The sequence below is a fragment of the Poecilia mexicana genome, unplaced genomic scaffold (assembly GCF_051168715.1).
Source record: "Poecilia mexicana isolate PSO_F unplaced genomic scaffold, ASM5116871v1 scaffold_20, whole genome shotgun sequence".
NCBI classification, from domain to species: domain Eukaryota; kingdom Metazoa; phylum Chordata; class Actinopteri; order Cyprinodontiformes; family Poeciliidae; genus Poecilia; species Poecilia mexicana.
In genome coordinates, this window is record NW_028263389.1 from 23,144,322 (window position 1) to 23,171,623 (window position 27,302).

The 27,302-nt window shown below is 37.9% G+C and overlaps 1 protein-coding gene across 2 annotated transcripts in view; it reads left to right on the forward strand.

Moving 5' to 3' along the window:
• The window catches only part of cdh11 (cadherin 11, type 2, OB-cadherin (osteoblast)), a 130,684-nt gene that overhangs the window by 77,054 nt on the left and 26,328 nt on the right, over positions 1–27,302 (forward strand). For both annotated transcript variants that reach the window (XM_088001544.1, XM_088001545.1), the window contains 5 exons: positions 10,581–10,952; positions 12,987–13,126; positions 14,504–14,798; positions 16,799–16,918; positions 22,811–22,978. In XM_088001544.1, coding sequence (XP_087857670.1) covers positions 10,802–10,952; positions 12,987–13,126; positions 14,504–14,798; positions 16,799–16,918; positions 22,811–22,978 — 874 coding nt within the window. In that variant the 5' untranslated portion in view covers positions 10,581–10,801. The remainder of the gene's footprint in view (positions 1–10,580; positions 10,953–12,986; positions 13,127–14,503; positions 14,799–16,798; positions 16,919–22,810; positions 22,979–27,302) is intronic.

The following is a 27,302-nucleotide window of genomic DNA, read 5'->3' on the forward strand; positions in this document are numbered from 1 at the left end:
TTTTTTGTTCACAATATAAATCATTGTCACCGCTCGCTCAATGCACCTCTTAAAGCAACTACAAGTTATTCCTGCAGCTCAAGTAGAGCTGCGCAACCAGAGCTAACCAGAGTGGTCTTTAAAGTCCTACCTTGATCAAAACCTCTGGAAAGAATCATAATTCCTCACAGGGGGTGGATGTAAATAGCCATACAGGTCAGCCTGTGTCCAGTTTGAGTGAAAGGAGGCGTGCGGGGTCGCCAGCGGTGTGATTGGTCCAGTTTTAAGTGCATAAACTATAAACCTATCTTCTACAAACATATCTTTTAGGAATAAGTCTGCTCCGCAAGTGAAGCGCTCAGAGCAACAGAGACGCTTGCAATCCGGCTTAAAAAAAAAGTTATTATTATTATTATTATCATTATTATTATTATTATTATTATTATTATTTTATTATTATTATTATTTTCCTAAAAACATAAACAAGAAAGGCCTAGCCTTGCGGTGGGGCTAGTAAAGGATGGTGGGCCGCCAGGCCTATAATACACTGGGGGAAACCCTGAGGTGGTTTGATTTGCATGCACTTCCAACTTGATTTGTTTTGAGAAAATATATTCTTTATTTCTTGTAAAAAAACAAAAATAAAATAGCGACAAAATAAGTACTAAAATGTCTTACAACTTAGCTGAAAGCGAAAGTAAACTTAATTTGATGTTTCAAGTACAAAAAGTTGATCAAAAAATCATTTACAAAAACCTCCCATCAACACACCAAACATTTGCCAAACAATAGACCCCCACCAAGCACCCAGTGTCAAATTAATGGGAGGGTCTAACAATTACCAACCTAATCTAAACAATTAAAATATCCAAATTAATTACAGATTTTGGTTCTAAGCTAATTTAAAATATATTCTGTCTAAAGAAGAAAAATAAATTGTTAAAAATTACAATCCACAAAATTTACATAAATGGCCACAACAGGCACCTTTGTTTAATAACTGGAACTGGGTTATTTTCATAACCCAATTTCTGGGTTGAAGCTGGTGGGTCATAGGGTGGGTTAGTTTGACCAAATATTGGGTCAAAATTCATAACTCAAGAGTTGGGTCAGAAATTTCCCGGAAGTCTACAGCTTGAACACTTCCGTTCGGTAAGGTGTTGGGTAGATTTAACCAATCGGTTGGGTTAAAGACGAAACTTGGAAGAAGCCACGCCCCTCTTCATAAGCCTCCATTTTCAACAAGACTGAACGTTGCATATCGGACTTCTCTACTTTGAATTAAGACATGGTAAGTAAAAAGAAGATAAAGTTTCAACAGTGAATAGGATTTTATAAATAAATAGAATTTATTTCGAACATGTTTGATATTTATTTTTATGGTTATTTAAAATGTTGATTAGGTAGGTTGCTCTGACAGAGCTTCGGTGTTGCTACAACACGGCTGTTGGGGAATAAAAAAAAAGATGAAGGGGAAGGGCAGAATTTGTCAAGTAAGTTAAATTCAGTTATTTAATATAACCTCAATCATATTTGTTCGTAACTTAACATAGTCAATTTTTTAAAAATCGATTTGGTTTTAAAATAAATGATAGTTGACGGTTTGTCCCCCGATTTTCGCAATATGCGCGCGCATCCTCAGCGGGCTGAGGCTACGTGTTTGAACACCAGCAGTAATGGCGGAGGAGAGCGAGCAGAGCTTTAATAATGTGGGTATATTATGCTTTTTGACAATAAAATAACTTTTGCAAAGTTATTAGTTGTGTAAACTGGAATTATGCGCTCGGCTTATTAACATATAGCTTAATTACAAACATGCTCGGACGTGTTCGGACTTATCGCTCCCCTGCAGCCGCCGGCTCGTCTCCCCCGCTCCGTCAGTTGACCGGGTCATCGGGTTCGGCTCGGTAAGGCTCGTTAAGCCGAGAGAGAACGACCGTCTCCGGCACATTGCTTTCAAACTCCCGCTGGTTTTCGGCAACGAATTAAAAGCAAAACTAAGACAATATCTAATGTTAATGTTTGCTCATTTTATTATTATTGTTACTATTAATTACAAATAAATTTAGTTAAAGTTGGTGCTGATAGTTATTCAACACTAAGTTCGTGTTAAGTTTTTCTTCTAAATTAAATTCTATATGTCATTTCATTAAGTGCTATATTTATTTTTAGGAACATAAAATTACTCTGAACATTTTAAATTGCTGGCTAATTACAAGTTATTTGCAGTGGAGACAGCTGTGAGATTGAATTCAGTCATTCTTAAAGTTTGATTTGTGATTTTGTCTTTTCTGATAGATTTTGTAATTTTACATCCTGAATCTTCAGAATTGAGCGAAACCCAAACTCATTGTTCTCAACGAAGACCTTTTGTGTGGCCAAGAACATGAGTCTGCTCCCTCAAGGTATTGAAGCTCAGAAGAAATGTTCTCTAAAATGTTGTCATGCTTTCTAGTTAATGCACCATTTTAACACTAACTTATGTTTGATACAGAAGATGATGTTGCCCTGCAGCTGCTGCCAGTTCTCCTCCCTGCTCCACCTTACTCATTTGGGAGAAGTTTCAGATCCATCAACCTGGAAGTTCAGATGTTTTCATTGATATCCAGCCTGTAAGTCAACCTTCATCTCTGAATAATGCTCAAATTGTTTGCTGTTTAAATAAGTGCATCACTAATGGCCTGTTTTTTTCTGTCTTCTCTCTCCATCAGGTTGGGACAAACCTGGTGGCGCATCTACAAAATGTGACAACATGGAACCCGTATGTCCCCATGCAGGGAGACAGGCAAAATGCTAAAGTGTCGTTAAAAATGCTCCTTGTTTAATGGCTGAAAGGTTTACTTGTAGTTTGCTTTAAAACAGACTTTTTACATGAAATGTTTTCTAATGTGGAGTAACAGATACTTCTGGAGTTGTAGCCAAATGAGTAGAAGTGATTTAACTATATACTTTTGAAACAACTTATGTTTTGTAACTTTTGTAAATGAAATCTGCTGGCTCTATATATGTGTCATGTGGAAATGAAAGAAGCTTTAAATTCAGATAGTTTTTAATCCTGTTTTTATAGTGAAATGTAAAGTAAATAAATCTTTTTGTTTTGTTTTTTTAACCCAACTATGGTGGTATAATAACCCTTGTGTTGGGTTATGAGTTTCAACCCAATTTTGGGTCAATTTAACAAATTTAAACAAGTCAATTTAACCCAACCTTTGGTTAGTTGCCATGACCCAATGTGCTGGGTCAACCATCAACCCAACCCAGTTGACTTAAAACAACCCAGCGTTGGGTCGGTCCTTATTTGACCCAGCGCTGGGTTACAAATTGGGTTATTTTTAACCCAGCAGTTTATACTGTTTAGTTCTGCCTACATGTGAAGCTTTGTCTTTTTACAGTTTTATATAAATTCCATAAAAACAGTGAGCATTGGTCTGTTGTGAGTAAAAACAAATTTCTGACAAAATCTGTTTTTTTTCTTTTGTTATTCCTGTAGCAACATTTCTTCCTACAAGAAGAGACAACTTAGACCAAGCTTTTCTGAGACATATTTTCTATCCAACTGTGATTTTATTCTGCATTATTGCCAAATTGTACGGAAAGATAAGTGAAAAAGGAAATTAGATAAAACTAAATAAATAAATAAAAAAAGTTTTATTAAAAAAAAAAGGAATATCTCTACATTATCTGTCAATATTTGGATTTGTTCCCATTTTTTGTTTGGAAAAATGAATAAATAAAATGAAGCTTGGTAAAGTATTCATGCATATACCAGACATCCATAAATAAATCATATTTGTTCTACTGGTGCCTTCAGTAAAAAAAATAAATATAAAAAGGCAAAAAACAAAAGTTTGAACCAAAAAGAAAAAAACACCTAGAGTCAAGTATTTTTGTTCTTTCTATACTTCAGAAACATTTTCCAAGGTTGTTGTAATGGCTGCTGTTGCAGGTTTCTAGAGTAATGAAAGGCCAGTCAGTGTGAAAAGCAGAAAGGGACGATCCATAATGCTAAATGGATCAAACAGGCAGACACACATAAGGCTTATGCAGAATATTTTTGATATAAAAAGTTTCAATCGATATCACTGATGCAGGTTTAGTTGAATTAAGGCTGACTACTAGGAATCCAAAAACAATTTTGAGATTTTATACATTTATTAGCTGTTTGGAAATTGTTTAGAAGAAAATAAGAAATGTTACTTTTAATTCCAAAGATAAAACTAAATGTTAATGAAAAGACACTTGGCTACATGGATGGGCTGATATGGAGGTGAAATGTTCCTGTTTATAATCATTTCCAGTCACAAAAAACTTGGAAAATCATGATTTCAAAACTAAAAGCATCACCCTTCACTCTGGAGAAGACAACATCATCAATGTGCAGCATGTTTGTGTGTTAAAAAATGTTAACAGGAAATTTAAAAATATGACAAGGGAGTTATGTTATTTGAAGACATTACAGGCAATACTTACACACCGACTATGGAGAGTCTTAAAGAAGCAAACAGTTTTTGGGAACTTGGTTTAGGTTTTAGCCATGTTCATTTTAAATAGGAAAAAAATACAAAAAAGTCAAATACAATGAAATTATAACATGCAGGATGCCAGCCCTCCAGGACCAACTTTGGGCACCACTGCTCTAAGTCCAAACGGAGCCAAATGTGTAGAACCGTAATTCCACCACAATTTGCGCCATCTGAAAAATTCCAATGGTTTCTGAAAGGAGAGACGTTGCCCTTTCAGCTAAATTATGAAAATAACTCGCTATATATTAAAAGTTCCAGTTGTTATAGATAAATGCACAAATATATTTACTTACAGGACATTTAAAGAACTGCGTACAATTAAAGTAGGCAAAAATATCAGGCGGACATTTTAAATGTAGGACATTAAGGGTTATTCATAATTGGTATCCATTTTTAATGGATACCAATTATGAAACTTTATACTCCTTTTAGAGTCGCTTGTTAGACGATTCATAGTGCCATCTTGGATTTCTACTATCAAAACATGAGTTTAGGATTCTCTTTAGCATATTTTGAGGAAAGTGATGACATTATTAAAGAGGTTTTGCAAACGTGTGTATAAAAAATATAATTTTAATGTTACACAGTTAGAAAGCATAAAGTTATAGAACAATAACCTCCATAATTTCATACGTTCTGTTTTCTCAACACCATCTTTAGTAATAACCAAACAGCAGAAACACTCGGCCACATGAAGAACATCGACTTCACTTTTCATTTTGAAGGATGCACAAATTATATTTTGGTGTGCAGAAGTGGTTGTTCTGAATCAGACACACATGTGGGCTTATATGTGCCTAGATGATATATGAGTCAGTGGGGAACATCACACAGATAGATGGTGCTTTAAACCCCAGTGCTTCGACCACTGTTTAAAACACTCAAACACACACACCCAGCTTTAATGTTAGCCAATGAATCACTGTGCTCTACTCAAACACTTGACTCATGGATTCACAACGTTGCTTCAAACTGAAGGGAATTGCATGTATGCTCACACACACCCACACATACACACATGCTCGAACATACTGTTCACTACTCTAATGTGACTCTTGAGTCATGTGTGCAGACGGAGGAAATCGTCTGGCCAAGAGGCATGCCTGCCCTGGGGAGTCATCTTCACTGGAGGTTTCTGTGTAGGCCTTTTCTTCTCTGCTTGACTCTTTGCCGCTCAGTCGAGCATTGAGCATGCCAGGAAACCCAGATCCATTTTCTAGAAACGACGACTGTTTGACAAAAGACCTGCAGTTTCAAGATATAGGAGAATAATAACAAACACTGGTATGTCCAGATTGGATGCTTAGCAACCTGGTGTCTTTCTTTCTTGGATATTCATGTGGTTTTATTCTGCGAAGTGGTTGTTTTCAACAAACAGGTTTTACAGTGACTTAAGGTATATTGCCAAGAACCGCTGTTGCAGTGAAGAAATAATATAGACTTGACACAATTCAACATTTTTTTTTTGTTTTTGTTTTTACATACAAATGTTCAGAGCAAAAGTTTTTGTATTCACATTTCTGGTATGCCTGTAAATCAACATCCGCAATCAGCAGCAGTAGGTAACAAAGCTTCTCTTGGACTACTGGGGGTTTATTTTGCTTCAAAAAATGGCCTGATAAGACGCCAGAGAACACTATTGTTGTGTTCAAGTTGTGCTAAAACGCACCCAATGCTCTGTCAACGTCCACTGTCCACACCTCTACAGACGTTCCATGAATGATCAGGGGTTCCTTCAGCACTTGATAGTTGAATGGTTAGAATAGCACTTTGCACCAATCTGATGGCTGAAGAACCTAAATAACGGATTAAAAACAACAAATATCTCTGTGGTTGAGCTCATATTTTTATCTATTCGACAAATTAGCAGCAAAATATGTTTTTGAATTGAAAATGTAGCTTATTTTGCCGATCTGTGGTTATCAATTTTGATTAATTAACTACAGATCCTGCAATTGACTCACTTTAGAAAATTAAGAGTCCCACTATTTTTTATTAGTCACACACTTGAGAGAAACGAACTACTTAGCTTCTCTAAGTTTAATGATTTGTTTTTACATGACGCCATGTTTGATTTGTCATTATCCTCACTACTGTCAGTATTTTAACTTAACAACTAAGGAAAAAGGTATTCCAAATGCAAATCAAGCTACAGAGGAACACTATTTATGCTAAATACATTAATGAGACTTAAAAATGACAGCATTAAGTCTTAGAGTTGACACAGCACAAAATTTACTGACGAGGTCTTGGCCGAATCTACTGTTTTATTATCTTTTGCCTTTTTAATCTGGTTTCTTAAAAGTGGTATTCTGAATTTGTGTTTGTTTCAATGAATTTAAATCATTGAATGTTCAGTATGGAATGTTCAACATCTTTGCGACATTATTTCGCTCAATTCCAGGATGGTGTCAGATTAGCGGTCTCATAGAACTAGCTTCAAGGCCCGGATGAGTGAGAGACAGGCAGCACATGCTCACATTTACATCCACAAACAGAAGCACAGAGCGTCTGAGCATAAAGAGACAGATGATGAGTCAGTACTGGAGTAACTGTCAACACTTCATAGCCGGCTGGCAATGTGATTAATGCTAACCAACGATCCGTAAAGTAACATTCTCATCAGCTTAAAATTCCAAACACACACACACACACACACACACACACACACACCAAACACATCCACATTCTGTGAGTCAAAGAAAGAGTTGAGAAGAAAGAAGAGCATCTCAATTTAAGACCTTAAGCCAGCTACTGCTTTTTGTTTTGGAGTAATAATGCTGCTTCCTGCTTGATTTGGAGGGTGAAATTTCTGAATTTGCTATTTTTAGAAAAATCAACTGATGTCAGATCGTCAAATCTAATATGGCATCCACGCAAAATATATCGTAAAAATTGCAAAAATATTCAGTGTACTTACAGTTCTGACAGTTTGTTTCTCATTAAATCAGTAACACAGACAGTACTATCCAACATCAGCATGTCAACATCCCCAGTTTGTGCTTAAATATATGAAATGCTGAGGAAAAACCATCTGTTAAGGTAGATAGCCTGCTCAAAAGGACCATCATTAATAACTCCCAGTTGTTGTCCATTTGCAACTAGAAACAGATCAAACATGTGGCAATTTTCTGAGATTTGAGGTCAGACTTCCATGGTAAATAACGTTACTTTAGCTCTTTGCTGGTATTCAGTTAATCCTGACTGGGTTTGAAACTTTGACACTGTAGCTGAGATCAATACTAACTTGCACAATTTATTGCTGTGGTTGGTGATAATTCAGTGCGACTGGCCCAGCTGCTGACCTGACCCTAAGCTTGCAAACATGTCTGAAGTTCAAAGTGTAGCAGACCTGTTTAACATTAACATAGTTGAAGTTAGAAACATGCAGTCACATAAGTGTAATAAGTGATTGCAGGTTTATGGTGCTGTTGATGTTTTCTTTGATCGAACATTGCCACTATAATAATTTCTCCATTACTGAAGTGATGTATTGCCAAATATACCAAGGACGGTGAAAATGATCTCAATTAAATAGGGATGTATGAGACAGTACTGTATTCACTGGAACAAGACAAGGACCTAAATGGGAGGCCAGGGTCCTCAACTGAACAAAGTGGACTGCTTCCTCTTAGTCTTTGACAAAAGCAGAGAAGTTCAAGTGTCTTGGCATTGTGGTGTTGTCGGGATGGAGAGGAAGTTTGATAGATGGATTGAGGCGTTGTGGGCATTGATCGGATCTGTGGTAGAACTATATTTACCTTCTGACCTTGAGATCCCTCAGAATGAGTTGGGCAGAGAGTCAGTGGGAAGGAGATGATCTCAGGATAGAGACAACAGAGGGATGGAAAACAAGGACAACCAACAAGCCTAATATTTGTCTAGAGAATCTGTAATCAGAGGAAATATTTCAGTAAATAGTAAATCTCTAAGTATGCACTATTTTGCTTGTTTGATTATCACTGATCCACTCTGTCTCCCAATTAGGCAACCATCTGTGGTGTGCAACCAGAAAACTGATTGCAACAAGTATGAAACATAACTGACCCTATATGTTATTTTTTCCATTTGTAATTATGGATCTATAGATATTGAGGTTTTTTTTTGTTTTTTTTTTTTACCTCTGTAGCATTTTTTTTCACACTAAAGCAACTAATAATAATTCTAGAAACTTTTGTTGGTGTTACTGGAGACTCCTGTGACCACAAGTTGTTCTTACTTTTCTCAGTGAGCAGCAGGCACTGTTCCAGCATAAAATATCATCATATAACAATAATAACAATTATTAACCATATCAAAGTGTCTCTGTGCATCCCAACCACGAATAAAGAAGGACGATTAAAAAAACCTAAAACAAACGTTGACAATGCACATTTTGTGTTTTCACCAATAAGTGTTTCATAAACCTCAAACTAGTTTGTAAAACAATATAACTGCTTCTTGTTGAATTGTCTAATGTGGAGTTGACCAGTCAAGTGTGTTAAATCTTAAAAAAAGAGATGGTCAAATGAAGTAAAAAGAAAAGGTGGGATAATGAGGATCCGAAACAGAAGCGAGCTGTAGCTGTTCTGTCAATGTTCTCACAATTCATTCATAAAGCAGCAGAAGCTTCTACAAATCAGCCAGATTACACCAGGTAGCAGCAGCTGACTCACCTCATAAGACGTCCTTCACTTTGACAAGAAACATTAAAGTGATTTATTGTGAGATTTCACGTTGTGAGATTACTTCTATACTTTTATTTTTTTATTCTGCTCATGTAAGTGAACAAATAATGACAAACATTAATTCAAGACTCAAATAAAAAAAATGGAAAAGGAAGCAAAGCTAGTCTCCAAAGTGGAGGTTAGCTTTCAAAGCGGAGGCTAACTTTAGCATTACTCTTTCTTTTTTTCATTCATCTACCCAAACCTGTGCCACACAAGTAATTTAAAGCAGTGGAAGCTTCTACACCTGGTGCAAACTTCCAGGTAACTGCTGAATGACTCTCTTCATAAGACGCGCTCCACTTTTAAGGTGTTTAATCGTGATATTTTGTGGCATGAAATTACTTTTGCACATTTATTTTTTTATGCTGCTTATGTAAAAGTGACCCATGACGACAATGAACATGAAGTAGTGACTTGATAAAAACCTGGGAATAGGAAGCTCCAAGACAGATGCTAAATTTAGCGGCTAACCGTTAGCTAGTCTGTGTTCTCTCAATGTTTTCACAATTCATTTACACCTGGTCTGGTACTGCTTTTAGTTTTTTTCATTTAACTACCCAAATTTGTACCATGTAAGTTATTTTATAATGGAGGCCTTTGCAAATCAGCCAGATATCACAGGCTAATAGCAACTGACTGACTTCATAAGACGTTCTCCACTTTCATTCATGTAACTTTTTATTCTGACCATGTAAAATTGAACAAATAATGACAATAAACATGTTAACATTTAGCCTACCATGAAGACATTAAAAACACAGATTTCTGTCAACTGCCAAGCTGAAAAAGGTGCACTGCTGACTGATATCCATCTAGGGTTACTTCCATGAGCAAGCGGTTCTTAGTTTCACAGCTCAGGGTTGTTAATGGACATGTTGGGTTTTGTAGAGATCAAATTTAGTCTCAGTTTTGCTGATTCATTGACTGTGGAGCCGTAGAGGCCAGATCATCACCTCAAGCAAAGTGTGCAGCTGAAGCGATAAAGCTCCTATCGGTGGAAAAAGCTCTGTGGAGTGTACACTGTAACACTTCAGTGACTGTCTCTTCACTGTCGTGTTTCTTTAGACGCTTTTGAAACGGCAGTAATTAAACCAGCAACACGGTGACCGGCTGTCACATGAACTGTCTGCTCTACAACAAATCTGTCTCTATCTAATTGAATTAAAGCTAATGGGTTTATGGACAACACTGCCTGTATAATTAGCACATTGTCCTAATTAAGCCGACAATCGTTTAGAAAGCCGTTTTCCCTCTATTGCCAGTCTGTTTATAATGTCTGGGCTTTTATAGCTAAAGGTATGCTTTTTGTGTTAAATATTAATTAACCTGGTGTTACTTACAAAGTTTTTTCCATTCTGTTCTCCTTTAGGCTCTCTGAAGACAGAAGTGACAAGTTGGAAGAAGAGGTTGCTCATCAGTGATCAGAATCTGCAGCTTTGAGCTCCGACCCAGCAAATGAACAAGGAGACTCTTGATCGACGTTTCGCTCAGAAAACAAATCGGGGTTCGGCCTCGGTGGGAGTGGAGCTCCACTGAGAGGAAGCAGAGAGTCGGAGAGAGCCGAGCGCATAGTCCCATTGGTTAGGCAAGATGGCGGTGCTGATGGCAAAGCGGCAGGGCTTCGGGCTGCTGAGGGTCCTCCTGGTGCTGCTGGGAGTTTCAGTGCTCTGCAGTGTTGCGTTAGGAACCAGGAAAGGACATGCTACGCTGGACCACAGGAGCCACAGACACAGGCATCCAGGTAGGACTGAAAAACAAGCTACAAGTACATGCTATTTACACCAATTTTTAAATGGATTGCTGGAACATTTCTGTCATAGTGAAGTGAGTTATATCACTGTTTCTAAATCCACCAGTCTCAACTCTTGGCAGCTCTGTGTACTGCATGATATTATGTCCTGACAATTTGATTAATTTCTCAGGATTAAGATTTTATTTTTGCAATAAATTTGTGAATTCACAGAAAATTGTATAAGCAGACAAGAGTTGCAATTAAATTAATAATAACATTGGTTTAATATCATTACATTATCATTAATCAACAATATCTACTTAATACCGTTGATCTTTGGAAATATGCACATAAGTAAACCTCATTATAAGCCTGGTGGGCCTCCAGACCCCACCGGGGTAAGGATTATTTGTTTATTTTCAGTTTTTTAATCTTTATAGACTTTATAGTTGGTGTTTAGTTCTTCTTTATAATGTCTTCCAATAACGCATATCACCTAATGTAATATGGTAACTAGGTAACATTTTTAACTCACAAGCGCGTTAGATGGCTGAATGATTGTCCGACCACCAGGCATAGAAAGTCGGCCCATATATATTTACACTTGTTTAAGTCACATCCAGAGCAAATTGCCTGTGTTCTCAAAGGTCAACCAGATCAAAAAGATCATTTTTAAAGGATTTTCTTTCCTTAAAAAAATCTAATCTGCAGAAACCTGGTTTTAATGGTGCACAGGAAGGAAACAGGAAAATGGGTCAGGAATCCCACTAAAGGTAGAATTAACTGTGTCTTATTGAGCTCTGTCTGATATTATTGCCAAAAATTCCTGTCTTCAAACAAAATTCTTTAAATTGTTTTTTAACTCCTTTTGTTGGACAGTAAGAGTTGGGAAGTTGAGAGTACAAAGCAAAATAACAGTTTTCACTCTGATGAATGTGTTTATACAAGTTATTACATTTATCCTCTGTTGTTGTATCCACTTCTCATCATTTTAACATGAGCTATATCGTTTTGTCTCCAAATGAACGACTTAATGTGATGCGTCGTTTTACAATTTGCTGCATAACTTATTAATTTGGAAACACCAATGCAGCATTATTCCTCCAATCGGTTCTTGTGCTGAACGTTTTCAGAACCTGATGTTTTCTGTTACAGCCATATTTTCATCTAAGTGTTTTTAAGTGCATTTTCAAGTATCGTCTTACAAAAGGTTGACGGAAACAGCAAAATTCAAACTAACTACTTTACTTTCGCACAAAAAAAAACCCACTTCAAGTTCACATAAAAACTCGTTTTTTAGATTCAGTCTACTGGACTGAATGGGTGGAATTGCTCTTGTTCGTATTTAGTGCAATTTGTATTATGAATCTAGTGCAGAGTTAAAGTAAATAAAGGGACCTAAGCATCCAGCTGTTCACATCCTGTTATATCGATGTTCTTTAGCATTATAAAAAACATGAATTCAAATGTTTCTGTTCCGCTTGTGAGTAGTTTGTGAGATTCAAATGTTCAACCTTTCACTCAGAGCATCCAGCTTGTTGCAGTTTGTGCTGCCCATCCCTGCAGTCAGACGCTGCAGCATGGATTTAGTTCAGTTTAAACCCAACTCTGCTCTGCTTAACCACAAAGCAGCTGCACCGCAACAAACAGAGGTTAAATGCCTCCCTTAGAGCCTTCTGAAACACAATTCATTGAAGTGTGTGTTCTTCATACAGTCCACCCACACCGTCCCGGTTTGGGATTTGCTCGAGTGACCCAGAATTCAAAAGCAGACCTCCGTGCCCTGGAGGTTACAGCTTCTCGCCCACTTTTAAGTTTCATCTCTGAAAAAATAAACAAAGTGTTTATGAAGTTCAGAATTGTTTTTCTTTCAGTTTTTGCAGTGTCTGTTCATACATTCCTCATAAAGTAACTTTAATTTGTATTTTCATTTGTCCTCTAACATTATGTGTGTAATAATATCATGAATATGCTGTCAGTTTTCAAGTCTAACCTTTCTTTGTGTAATATGTATTAATCTAAGTGGACGCTTTGATGTCTTAGGTCACTTATCGCTGCACAGACATAGACAGAGGACAGGGAAGGAAGGCCAGGTACTGCACCGGTCCAAACGAGGATGGGTTTGGAATCAGTTCTTTGTCATTGAGGAATACACCGGACCTGACCCGGTGTTGGTGGGGAGGGTAAGTTTTCCACAAACAACCCCCGTAATACTTCAACGTCTGCCAATATATCTTAATAGACATAAATCACCAAGCTCTCAGTTGCAAAAACTTGTCATTATAATATGTTTTGCAGTGTTACAATAACAAACTGTTACTGGAAAGTGGAAGAAAAGTTAAAGTTTTTTATTTTAAAAATGTTTGTGAATCTCAGACATGTCAATACTTTGAACTGCAAAAGATGAATTATAAAGTCTTTTTGCTATTGCTCTTCAAGCTTTGCACATCCAGGGATGGCAGACATTTCTTTATGACAGAATAACTCAAGTTCAGTGGACAGTGGTAATCATTTGTGTTAAGTCCCACTGCAATGAAACTTTGTAAAACAACCTTTAGCGGCAATAACAATTCCAAATCATTTGGCTGTACCTCAATAAGTTTAGGTAGGGAGCATCTGTACACTGATTTTTTTTTAAACGTTTTGTCACAGAGCTGTGACAGTGTCCGTTCCTTTGCCACATGTCTTTCCCTTCTTCTCTACGCCCAGTACTTTCAAATAAAGGCCACTAGCACCAAAAACATTCTAAAAGAAGAAGTTTTGTCACAATTTCTCATTTGAATTTAGGTCTGGACTTTGTACACGTGCTTTGCTGTAAACTATTCCATTGGTTACTTTGCTGCAGGAAAGTGAACCTTGACCCTGACATCAAGTCTTTTGCAACATCTAACAGGTTCCTCTCTTGTATTTCCTTTCATTATAACGTCATCCGTCCCATGAAGTACAGTAGGTGTTTACCTTAATGCGTTCAGTGAGTCCAGTGGCAGTCACAGTGCAGTCTTCAGAAGGTGACAGCTAGCTCCCAGTGAGATTTAAATGAAGTCCTCCCATTCAGCAAGCATTGAGAGTAAGACACAAGTAAAAGAGTGGGGTCAAGCTGACATTCATGTGGAGCGATTGGGGGTTTTCCTCAACAACACCATGACTTGGAGAGAACAGTGGCATTCATAGAGAACTGAAAGTGACATCCGCAATGCAGCTTATTTCATAGTAAAGAGGCTGTAAAGACCGAAAAATTGAATGTTGAATAATCCTCGTCTTTTGTAGGAGTATTCCCTTATCTCTTCCTGTATTGACATTTGCTTGTCTGGTACAGAACATTCTCAGCCTTTCTGTCTCACTCTGTCAGGCCTTTGGTTTGAAGAGTTTAGAAATTAGAGCCTCAATTCCCATCTAGCTGTCAGGCAGCCTGCCTGTTCTTCTTATAGTTTTTCCTGTCACTCACTATTCCCCTTTTCTGTCTCTATTCTCACCACAAAACCTGAATTTCAGACGTTCTTTATGCTCGTACATTTAACCCTCCTGTCCTTGACTGTCTTGTTTGCTTCTTGTGTCTTCAGCTTCACTCAGATGTGGACAAAGGCGACGGTACCATCAAATACATCCTGTCTGGTGAAGGCGCAGGAACGATATTTGTCATTGACGACAAGACGGGCAACATCCATGCCACGAAAACGCTGGACCGCGAGGAGCAGGCCCAGTACACCCTGACAGCACAGGCTGTGGCCCGGGACACCAATGAGCCACTGGAACCTCCATCGGAGTTCATAGTGAAAGTTCAGGATATCAACGATAATCCACCAGAGTTCCTGCATGGACCATACTACGCCAGGGTGCCTGAGATGTCCAATGTTGGTGAGTGATTTAGAAGGCATCAGAGAAGTGAGAAATGCAAGGTTTGATGGTTAAAAAAGCAGCAAGCCTGGAATGTCTTCCTGTTCTGTTGCTTTGTTTGTTGGTAATGTTTCTCAGGGATCCAGAGTGAGGCCAATATCCCACATAGCAACAATATCTGATAATGGTAATCAGGCTTTTTCTTGGTTGCACATTTCATGTCTCTTCACCATAGAGTTACACAAATTGAATTGACAAAAATACATTTGCTTCATGGAAACAACCCAAATTTGAAGAAGCTCCAGTTTTTCACTCAAAAGTTTGTGCGCTAGGATGAGGTGTTTTTTGGCCGCATTGAAGTTGATGTATTTTGCAAAACAGTTTTTTTTTTCATCTCACAAGTTACGTGATCAACAGCCGGAGGTTGCTACTGGTGCAAACAACAAAGACGACATCGGGAAGTGGCAGGAGGATGTTGGTTTGCTTCTGATTTTTTAAGGACAATTTGCTGCTGGCTCCACCAGAGCTCGCACAACATAGCAGTAGCAAATAGTAAAATTGTGTTTTTTCAACAGAATACCAACAGAGACCCACAAATGGGTGAGATATGCACTCATTTGTGATGGAAGCACAGTTGATGAGGTTTTTCTCTGTACAACATCCAGAATGAAAAACCGCTACCCCCAAATAAAGTCCTCAGCCTCCACCTATTGCCTCCACTCACATTTACCTACTAATGCTAAGTCTGATGCTCAGTTCGCTGCCTTAGGGTGTTCATGGTTTGGTTCACCAGTGAAATGTTACCTGGTTGCCAGACTTCTGGGACATACACTGTCCCATTGATTCTGATTCTCTTTAGAGTGAAAACTTACAATAAGAGTTCAGTCCCCTTTGGTGCTCCTTCACTGATGATCGCCTAGTCAGACCCACAAACCTTTAGCCCCAATCTGTGGTCTGCTCATCAGGGAGTCAAACTTCCACTTCCACCTGTCTGGTGTCTGCTGGAGTTTCTTGCAGAGTAATTCAGACTAAATTATGTAAAATGCACTGGAAGAATCAAACGATATGTTTCTCATGGTTCTGATTGTTCACTGATTCACAGTAGAAATGATCTTGCTATCCTCTCTAGGCTGATACAAGTAATTGATTTTGTCTCATTTTTTCACAGTGCTGCATAAATAAAAATAATGTGTTTTTGTTGGATAGCAACTGTATGATGTTGAATAAAATGAAACCTTAGGACATTAACAATAGTCGTTTTTGGACATTTTCAGCACATTTTTACCAAACCAAAGCATGAAGTTGTTAATACTTAAAATTGTGAGAAATATCAGCATAATAATGATAATACAAACATGTCATGTGACAACAGTGTCACTTTTACAGGAGCGGTGAAATATTTGTGCGCATCTAAATTTAGTGGCAGTGGATTTAAATAAAATAGAAAGTTACAGCAATGCAGTGAGTTCAAAGAGTTAGTCTGGAGTCGTGTTTCAAGAGTTGTGTCCCAATTTTTTATTTTTTAAAAGAACATTTCAGCAATTATACAAAGATAATGCAAATTATTTAACATTTGAGGCATTTTAATTCACTTGGCCTGAATGCAGAGCTTCACTGTGTCATGTTGAATTAGCAGGGATCTGCTGCAAGCGAAGCACATCATTTTGAAAATAGCCAATTTTCTGGGCACTAAAGTAATGGCTGTTTGAGCTCAACATCTTTGCATTTTACAAAGTTTTCTTGGGGTTATGAAAGGTTTTTCACGAAGCTCAGGGACTGTTGGATTCTGTCCACCCTCATAATGTTTTATTAAAAACATAAAAATCACTGACATCGGAGATGGAATATTTCCACCCGACAATGATGAAATGCAGAGAAATAATGGCGGAGAGCAGCAGCTGCTGTGTGTCCGAGTGTTAGAGCAGCGGTTTTGTCCAGCTGGTGCTGCTAGGTGAGCTAAAGCTGATTGAGCTTCTCTTGAACAAAATCAGTGAACAAGCCTCCGCGTGTCCATCTCACAGGTACGTCGGTGATGCAGGTGACGGCTACAGACGCCGATGACCCCACCTATGGCAACAGCGCCAGGCTGGTGTACAGCATTCTGCAAGGACAGCCGTACTTTTCTGTGGAGCCTCAAACAGGTGAGATTGAAAGCCAGACTGTGTGGTCCTGCTGGAGTTAACACTCAGAGCTCTGCAAAATTAATTACTACAAGTTAGTCCACTAACTTGTAGTAAGGAAGTGGGGCTCTACCTGAGCTGTGGACCCTCCTGGTGGTGGCTGAGGGCCACAACAATTTAAGCAGACTGATAAAAACCTGTGGATTGAACAAAAGATTAGGGTGATTGCATTGAGACTTTCCATTTATTGTTGATAAGGGCATATTTTTTAACAAGACATTTTAAAGGAAATGTAAATAAAAAAAATAGATTTTTGTTTTAATTGATTCTTGTGTTTCGTTGTTTTATCACATTGTGACAGATACCCGTATCAGAAGCGTACTTTTTGGTTGAATGGAAAAACTTTTACATGGTTATAGTTCACCCCAAAATGCATGAAGACAGAATACCTTGTAGGTAGAAGGAGAACACAGAAACTCCACACACACTAAGATGTCCAGTGAAAAAAAGTCGTGCCTTAATGCTATCCACAGCAACACACTCACAACATACTGATGTAACATTTCTGTTTTCTACCACTTTTCATGTACAAAGCTGCAGAGTGACCGCTTCAGGGATCGCATAACCCTGCATGTTTTTAGAGAGGAAGGCAGAACTGAGAGAGAGAGAGAGAGAGAGAGAGAGAGAGAGAGAGAGAGAGAGAGAGAGAGAGAGAGAAGTCCCAGAGGACATTCAAGCCTGTTCCCAGCAGAGCATGGGCCTAATATTTGAGTTTGCATTAAAAGAAGAAATTGGTTGTAAGGCAAGAGGTTAGGGCAGACACAGAGATCTGTTAGGTCAGAGAGAGAGCCAGAAAATAAACCGCAAGCTAGAGGTTAGAGAAGAGAAATTGGTTTAGAGAGAGTGAGCTCATGGAAAAAGAGTGGTTAGGGCACAGAGAGTCGGAGAGATTTGAGCGGAGTAAATCTAGCTAATCAAACCAGTGTTGGGTATTTGACTGGCTCAAATCCATAGCTCACATTTCTAATTGGTTTGGAGATTATCAGCTTTTCATGCTGTCGCACACATACGCACACATTTGGAGTAAAATGACACCGGAGAGCCTCTCTGCAGTTGGACATGCGGGGAGAGAGAGAGCGAGACGGACAGAGAGTGGCGGGGGATCATTAAAATGAACAGAAAAGATTACTGCAGCTTAAAAATAGTGGATGGGAAAAGCTGCATGAAAGTTCATATTTATCTAACAGATGGAGGAAAAAGGGTTCGCTTTCAAATTAAATATCTCAAATTAAAGTTGCTTAGCAACTGTTTTTTTGTTTTTTTTTGCTTTTTAAATTAGTTTTTTGCAGAAATTATTACCTTGTTAGATTTTATGAGCATATAAACAATACTTGCGCAGAACAATTATATATGGTAGCAAACATTGTGAGTCTATGGGATATCTAATTCTATTTGATGATTAAGCACTGGAATAATTAAAAGAACATTTTTGAAGGATTATATTAAAATTACATCCCATAAAATAAACATATGGTGAACATACTTTCTTTAGTTTACTTTTTATACTCTTGAGCTCAATCTAACATATAACAGAGCCAGATTTATTGTGAGAATATCTGTCAGTTTTATTTAGAAAATTCCAAGCTCACAATTTGCCGTTAGGGTTTTTCAAACCTGGAAATATTTATATCTGCAAAATCTCTCAGTTTAGAAAATATTTTACCACTTCTTTTTTTAAACTGTTGTTTTGTATGTGGCTAAACTTTTCTGCATATCAATAATGTCTGTTGTTGCATATTATACACATACCAGGGTATGTATTGGTAATTCTGGCATCAGACGTGAACTGAATGAAGCAGTAGTTGCTCTTTTTTAAATTATGCTAATTTAATGGAGACTTTCAGGCTCCTATGTTTTATTTTACCTGACACAGCAGAGAAATTTATGAATTGAAAACAAAAGTGTACTACTTTTCTTTTCAAAGTTTATTTTAATTTTTTTTAAATGTGATGTTTTCCTCTTTGTTTTTCATCTTGTAATTTTCTTTTTATTTGCTCATATTAAGCCATAAGGAGTACTGAACATCACAGAGTAGATGACTTGAACTAATTATTGAGTAAATCCCAAAGCACAGAGCTAAGTTCACCCAAAATGTGTCAGTAGCTGAAACCTGTTTGTTCCCTTTTTATGCAGCTGGGTGATTCTCCGAATTCGGTGCCTTTTGTGTCCCTCAGGTTTAACTCAAAGATTTTCATGGAATGCAAATAAAATTTTTTGAGAAAATCAAGAAATGTAAATATCCATGTGTCTTGGTAATGTAACATGCAAATATATTTAAAAAAATTATGTTTTGAAAAATGTTATGGGTTGTTGAAGTGTAGAGGTCAGCCAAATGAGCATGTCCCCACTGACCAATGTTCATTTTTCAATGACAATAAAACTAATAAAAATAGTCAATAACTGCAAGTTATTTGTACCATTATAAACATTTTAGGTCTACTTTAACCTAAATAAAAGAAATATGAGAAAAATACATGAATTATATATAAAATAGCACTTTTTAATCCTGTCCCTCAAGTTTTGTTCAACCCCATAACAGCAAACTAATTATAATGTGTCATGATCCGTGTTTTTCTGTATTATTGTTTTGAGATTTTCTGTGTTTAGTCCTGTTTCCCTGAGTCTGTGTTGTCCTGTTAGCCCTTGATTGTTCCCAGGTGTGTCTCATCCCACCTGTTGTCTGTGTTCTTCATCGGTACCTTGTCGTGTGTAGCCAGTTTCTCTGTGCCGTCTGTTCCACCGTTAGATGTTCCTTGTGTTGTTCTCCGTTCTCCTGTACCTTGGCAATTACCATTAAATTCATCATTTTCACTTACATCCTGGGTCTGCATGCGTCCTCGTCTTCACCAACCAACCATTTTATAAATAATGGTTCAGTCCAATTTCCTCTGCACCCTGGAAGTGACATCACTTAAGTCTCTTCATGCTCACATTGTAAAGAGATTTGAGTTTTAGCAAAGTTTCTTACTTATATTTGGTTATTTTTTACCCAAATATCGCCATCGTCAAGCTCAACCTTTCAACCCGGTTATGCATGTAAATGATATTTATTGTTGTTTGGGAAAAAGTAAAGAATGGTCTTTGAAACACATATTCATTTCTTGTTTTCATCATATCATATGTTGCTCCATACCCTAGCTGATGTAGACTTATGGCAACTTTTAGTGAAAATCTTCCACCCTGTTACAAAAACAGTGGTTTTGTTACGGGGTTGAACGTTGGACTGTTGTTAAGCCAGGCTGAGTGTTCAACCCCGTTACAGTCTGGTCAACTTTTACAATGGGTCCAACCCCATAACACGATACATTGTTGTAAATTTTTTTATAATAACAGCAAATATTAGACTAATATTTGTTGAACTATATGCAAAGTTTAAATAATTATTCATAAACATAAAAAGCCTGATTTAATTTTTACTTTTAAGTGTATTTTCATGATTTATGAGAAGCGCTTTTACATCAAGTTGCCATATTCTACTGATCAGTCTAATTATTATGATTCAGAAACAAATAAAATATACTTACAATTAGTTATTTTGATGAAGGGACAGGTGATCTCAAAGGAACTGGAAGAATTAGTTGAATTGTGTTAGAGTTATACTCATAGAGGAATGAAATTATCCCGTTACGGGGTTGAATTTAAAGCAACCTAAGCAGCAAAGAAATTTGTATTAATATTTGGGATTTCATGCATAAGGTGAGGAGACATGTTTTCTTGGAGGTTCAAAGAGTCCTTCAATAGATGCAGTGTTCAAAATCATTGTTTTTTTGTGGTATATTTTTAAGTGACATAGACCCCAAAAGCACCGAATTCAGAGAATCACCCAGAATCACAAACTCCATGGACGGTGTCCACTATCCATTATCATCTCCAGTCAAGTGTTATAAGCTGTGTTGTGATAAAAGTGGCCAAACACATTTTAGATATCACTAAACTCACTGTAAAGAAACATAAACACACTGGGCTAGTTGATGTTTCAGCTGTGGAACCAGATTCCAGTCAGAAGCTATAGCTAGCTCAACTACAACCAGCTAAGCACCGTCTAGCTAAAATCTTCGCTATGAAGCAAGCATATGAATACTATGGATACTTATTTTTTCATTTTCAAAAATGTTGCATATGTAAGAAAGTCAATTAAAAATGTAAAATAGAAATAAGACCTCAGCCTTCATCAAAGATTATTGGTTTTATGGATGGATGGATGGTAAACAACTTATTGCTTCATGCTGCTACTTCTGTAGCGCTATACTATACTGACTTTAATCTACTTAGTAAATACAAGGTTATTTTTTGTTGTTTGCATGCTGTGAATCACCTTTGTTTCCAAATATAAATCAACAAATAAAATGTTATGATTATGTTCTCATAGTCATTTATGACAAAGTCAGTTTGTGAAATGTACTGCTAGTTTTACTTTAGTCCAAGTATTCTGAGGCAGTCTGACAAACACACACTCCTACTTAAAATTAAGCTTGTTAGCTTACCAGGAAACAGTTGAGGATGAAGAAAAAACTGTAAAGATGGCAACAGCGAAGAAATAATAATGTAGCAAAGCAAACTGTAGCCTTGATTCTCAAAGATTACCCTTGTGAGTTCTCTTACAAAATCTCCTTAGCAGAATTAAGGCGTGCAGCACCCCTCATGTCCTCCTCCTCCTGTGCTCAAGATAACATTCCCTTTAGATGACTTAAAACTGAACTAATCTCCACAGTTGGCTTATCTTACATTTTTAGTACTCTTACAGGCTCCAGATGCCTGCCAGGCTGTTTAAAGCAGACTGTTTTTGACCAGCTGTTAATCTAACATGCACTCCTGTTCTGAGGTAACAACAGAACTCAAACCAGCCCCCTATCTCAGAATCTGGAAAAAGATATATCTTTGCAATCCTATTGTTTATTATATTTTTATATTATTTATTGTTAAATCTATAACTACAAACTTTTATTCTGGTTTTTGGGTTCCTTGTAGTCAAAAGGAAGCTCACAGACACTTGTTGCTGAGTGCTTTAGTTTTTGTTATCCTTGCAACACTGAAAAACATCTTAACTTTTTCAATCCTGGTCTAAAATTAAAGACTCAGCGCTTGATATTTTGCACTCATATTTCGCCACAAGTGTTTCTGTCAGTATGAGTTACAAACCTCTACAATTTCACAACCTGTGGTGGATCTCAAGGATCAATCCTACGACCCATTGTTTTTCATGTTTGCACATTTACTTTGCAGTTTGGAAGTAGATGGAGCAGTGCCCGAGACGCTTGGATCTCTTTCCATTTAATTCAGCCAGGACTGTAACTCATACAGTTGACCACCGGTGATGACTGGAGTTTGGGATCACAACCACCAAACAGCTGAAATCTGCAGAAACTTAAATCTACTAAAACTGCCAATTTTTGTAGGTCCAACAGTAAATTTACATTATTATCTCACAGTGCAAACCATCTTAAAAGCTAACATACCATCTTCCTTATCTCTGCTCTGAGGATACAGCCAATCAGTGTCAAGGAAAAGAAAGGGCACTTCTGGATTGGCCGCTTTGCAAACACCAACCATTAGCACATCAAGTAGCATTGCGCTGAGGTATCTTAGCTTCCTAACCTACAATTCTTTCAAATATTTAGACATGGTCTACAGAATCTGTGAATAGATCCATTTTCTGTGAATACTTTGGAGTTAGAGCCACAAATAGGTGGAATATACGAGATTTGTATTTTTTTTTTACAAATCTCTTAGATGTCAACATTTTCCATAAAGTTAATGAAATCTTTATTGTCATGTTTTTAAGCTCTTTATTTCTGTCAGCTATACTGTCCAGTAAATCCTTCAGATTTTATTATCGCATTGTTTCATTTCCAGGTATAATCCGCACTGCCTTGCCAAACATGGACCGTGAGGCACGGCAGGAATACGACGTCGTCATCCAGGCCAAAGATATGGGCGGCCACATGGGGGGGCTGTCAGGGACCACCGAGGTCAAAATCACCCTCACAGATGTTAACGACAACCCTCCAAAGTTCCCACAGAGTAAGTTCTTTTCTTCACTGTCTTTATGTACTATCCACATATATCACACTCTGTTTAGCCATCATTTCACCTCCACTACAGCAACTGTGTTGGAAGTATGAATAAATGATTGAAATCATGTAGAACTCACAAACATATTTTTTTGAACACTCCAGCTCCAGTCAGTTGTTTTGCTATTCTCTGTTTTTTATCCAACTCCCTCGTCTTTGTTCAACACTGTTTTTTCATCTTTTTTTCCCCCCTTCGGCTAGTTTTAGCCATCTGCATGACTCTGCCATTTTCTCTTTTCCGCATTTCTCCTTTCCCTCCGTAGCTCTAAACCAAGGAACTCCAGACAGAAATTAGCTGCAGGAATGGATGGACAGAGTATATTAAGGGAGAGAAGGGAGTGATGAGGATTTAGCCTGTGGAGAGACTGAACAGGCGAGAAGAGAGAGGGATGCTGGTGGAAGCAGCTAGGTAGGCTGCAGAGGAGAGGAAAAGAGCCTGTCAGAGTCGTCACTCCGGTTGCTTCGTGCTTCAACAAGCTGACAGTTCCTCCACCGACCTACCAAGGGAAGCTAAAATCTGATTTTGCGGGGCCGTGACAACCGGAATCCATTTTTATTTTTCAGCAGGCTATCTTCAGAATTTAAGGTGTTTGAAGTTTCCACACTGACATTCCTACTTTTTTTAAACTGTGTGACAGTTTGTAAAAGGGAAGGGCTTTTAAAGATAAAACTCTGTTAAATACTTCATTTCCATTTTTGTCCCTTTTTTTTAAAAGAAAAAAAAAAAGGTTCTGGTTTAATTTCCGTAGCAGTTGTATAAATTAGGACTATTACATATTTTACAGATTTGTTTAAAAGATGGGATGTTTCAATACATCCCTGATTCCTTCTTCAGAGATTAGCTTAATTTGAAGTTGCAATGAATAACATACACTGCTTATTTTATTTTATCAAATTGGAATGGTCTGTCTGTCACTGTGACCAATTTCAGCTGCATTACAAATTAAAATTAGGTCAATAATTTCCATTCTGATGGCACTAGCATGTGGTCGCTAAGCCCCACAAATATCCACTGTACTGCAGTGGGAGGGGCTTAAAAGGACTTTCCAGAAGGTTTGTGTTCTACTTTCACATGAAATGAAGGTCTGTATGTCCCATCAACAGAGACATGTTTGTTTGTAAACAGCTAGCTTCGGGGTAGCTAGCTACATGTCTTTGAAGACAGTGGCAGAAATGTTCATAGTGTTAACCATGACAACATCAAAATACTAACCAATGAAGACATTTGTGTTGCTACAGCAACTTTTAATTTCCCTTAAATATTGTCTTTGATTTACATTTCTAGCAAAAGTACCTCTGCTTATGACAGCACTTAGTGCATCTCTAGCAGTTTGCATCTGGGATGTGAGACAACACACAACACACAACAACACACACAACAACACACAACAACACACACAACAACATACACAACAACACACACAACAACACACAACAACACAGAACTGCAGAAATTGGCCCCCGTCTTTGAAAACAAGCCGAAGCAGCCCAACCACCTGCAAGAACATTCTCCCAGATGGTGAGAATGAGGACAGTGATTACTTATTTAGCAGCGGGGTTGACTGAGTGAGGGCACCGAAAGGATAAAAACGAGATAAGCGAGACGTGAAGAAAAACAGAAAAGACAAAAACCAGAATTAACACTCCCTGCCGACATATCATGCGTCTGCGTTTGAGTTATGGTGATGAGTTATGCCAAGGTGTTATTTAGATATCGTGCGTTTGAGTAAGCCACACTGGGTGCTTTATTCACTGAAGTGACAGCCAAAAAAAAACATCACACGCCTCCAGCTCAGCTTGTCACCAGCACTGGGGTACTAATAAAGTTGCAACAAACCCTGAGGAAGAATGAGGGGAGATAAAAAGTAATACATATGCGGTTTTGTATAAAAAGCTAGACTTCCTTATGTGGTTCTGTGTTTTTTCCCCCGTTTCCATTAGGCTGTGGCACTTTTCTGAGGCTTCATCTGTTTTTAACACACCCCTCATGTCCTACAATTTTCTGCCTTTCACCTCGTTATCAAGCACCCCCCAGAAAATTCATCATGACACAGACGGGGGTTATTAGAAGCCAGGAGGGGAAAATAAAGATGAGAAGTGTTGTGACTCCGTGACTTCAGTTTTTATTAGACTTACGACGACCAAGATGGTTTTGTTAAATACTGTTAATGTACGCGTGCCACCGCGCTGTAAAGCCAGTGCTCTCTAATTCCCGCTTCAACAGAAACAGCGGGGGAACGACGCAGGGCATAAAAGCTGTTTGAAGAGAATATATTTTGATTGATGTCTACAGGCTTCTGTTTGAGCGTTTCATTTACCTTCGCTGACTTCTGAAATTGCTGTTACAGAGCTGTCTTCTCTTATGAAACCCACCAGAATGATTCAATTAAAAATCCCCTAACATGACTGGACTGTTTAAATGAAAAACATGTTGGAGCTTTAATGGAAAGTTTTCCTGCCAGATTTGACCCAAAAGAGAGAAAAAAAAGCAGGAAGGACAACATGTCTTCATTCGTGCATAAAAACTGAAATGTTTCCATATTTGGAATAAAATGTCAGACACATTTCATAAAGGTAATTTAATGATAAACCAAAAATACTGACAGCTAAATAATGACTGTTGGAACATTTTTCTGTATACGTTATTACCTTGTGTTGAATTGACACCATATTGCCTCGCCTGCTGACATCCCGTTCTTAATCCAGAGGGTTTAAGTTGATGTCGACTTGTTATTTGCAGCTATAACAGATTCAACTCTTCTGGGAAGGCTTTTCACAAGATTTAGGAGTTTATTATGGGAATTTTTGACAATTCTGTATGTGAGATCCAACATTGATGTTGGACAAGAGGCTTTGTTTCACAATCTCTACTTTACTGTATCCCAGAGGTGCTCTGTCTGGTTAGGGTCCGACTCTGTTCAAGACATTGACATCAATCAATGCCTTCCACATCTGGAGACGGCCTTCTTTGTGGACAATGACTTTTCACATTCTGTCCAGGAGCTTTTAGCCATTTAACAGTCTTTTTAGGTACTTTTGAGAAGAATTGTACAAATCCACGTAATTTCTCACCATTTGTTAAACACTTCTCAAAAGTATTTGTGTTGTGTGCAGATACAAAAACTAGATAGTGAAAGAGAAATAGATGAAATGAAATACCAACATTGCTGTCTGAGCACATTTCTGCATGAAACACGTCCACAAATGTCTGACCAATCACATAGAGCTCTGTGTGGCATAGTTCAACCCATGCCTGGTGTTGAGAAGTGGTGGAGGATGCCTCCCTACAAACAAGATGGTGCAGTATTTGTCTTGTGACCATGTCAAGGAGAGCTGATTCAACATTTCGGTTAAAGTACCAAGGGCCAGACTCAAGCTGGGTTTACAAACACTAGTTCTGTCTGGAGGCATGGTAAAAAATAGTCTAGTAAACTACGGTGAGAAGGATAACCAGGATAACCAGAATCGATGACGTGTTACATAGTTTAATATGCATTTCTTTCAAAATGCATTGCCTGGCCGTCGTCTTCCTACATAATTCTGTTCAATATTCATCTTCCCTCAGTGTTTTGTCTGGGATGTGTCTCATTGAGCTCCGTTTCTCGAGATGACTTTCATCCTGGACAATCAGCGGTCAGAAGGAGGAGTTGTGAACAATGACATTAAGTTTCTGTGCTGTTTCAGAATTGTAGTTGTAGTTTGGCAATGGCAACAGATGAAGTGCATGAAGCCGTTTGGTCCGTGTTAGCCACGCTTCCAACTATTGAGCAGCTATAGCCAGAACAAGGAGAATGTTTGAGACATTTTATTGCTGGTAAACATGTTGTGGTGCCATTCCTACTGTGTTTTCCGGTAAGCTTCATAGCGTAACTTCCTTCACAATCCAGTTTATGCATTATATAAATCACGCCCAAACATTAGTGACTGAATAAAATCAGGTCCAGTCATTCAAAACTTCAAGAGTACACCCCACCAGCAAACAATTGCTTCTCAATAGGCGAGGGTCGGTACCCTCTGTACGAAGCAAAGAACAAGGGGCTGGTTTTTAGAGACAATTCTCTAATTCAATATTTCAATCATTGTTCTGGCATTTAACAAATATAATTTTGTTAAGTCAAACAGACCTAAAACAGGAAGTGTTTATACAGTGTATGTAAATGTATGATTCTAGTTGTATATGAAGACAAGCAAACCAATTTGTAGTCTATTAAATCAAATTTCTGCAACAATGCAGTTCAGAGTATTAGAAATGTTTCTTTACTTCAGCCAGCTGG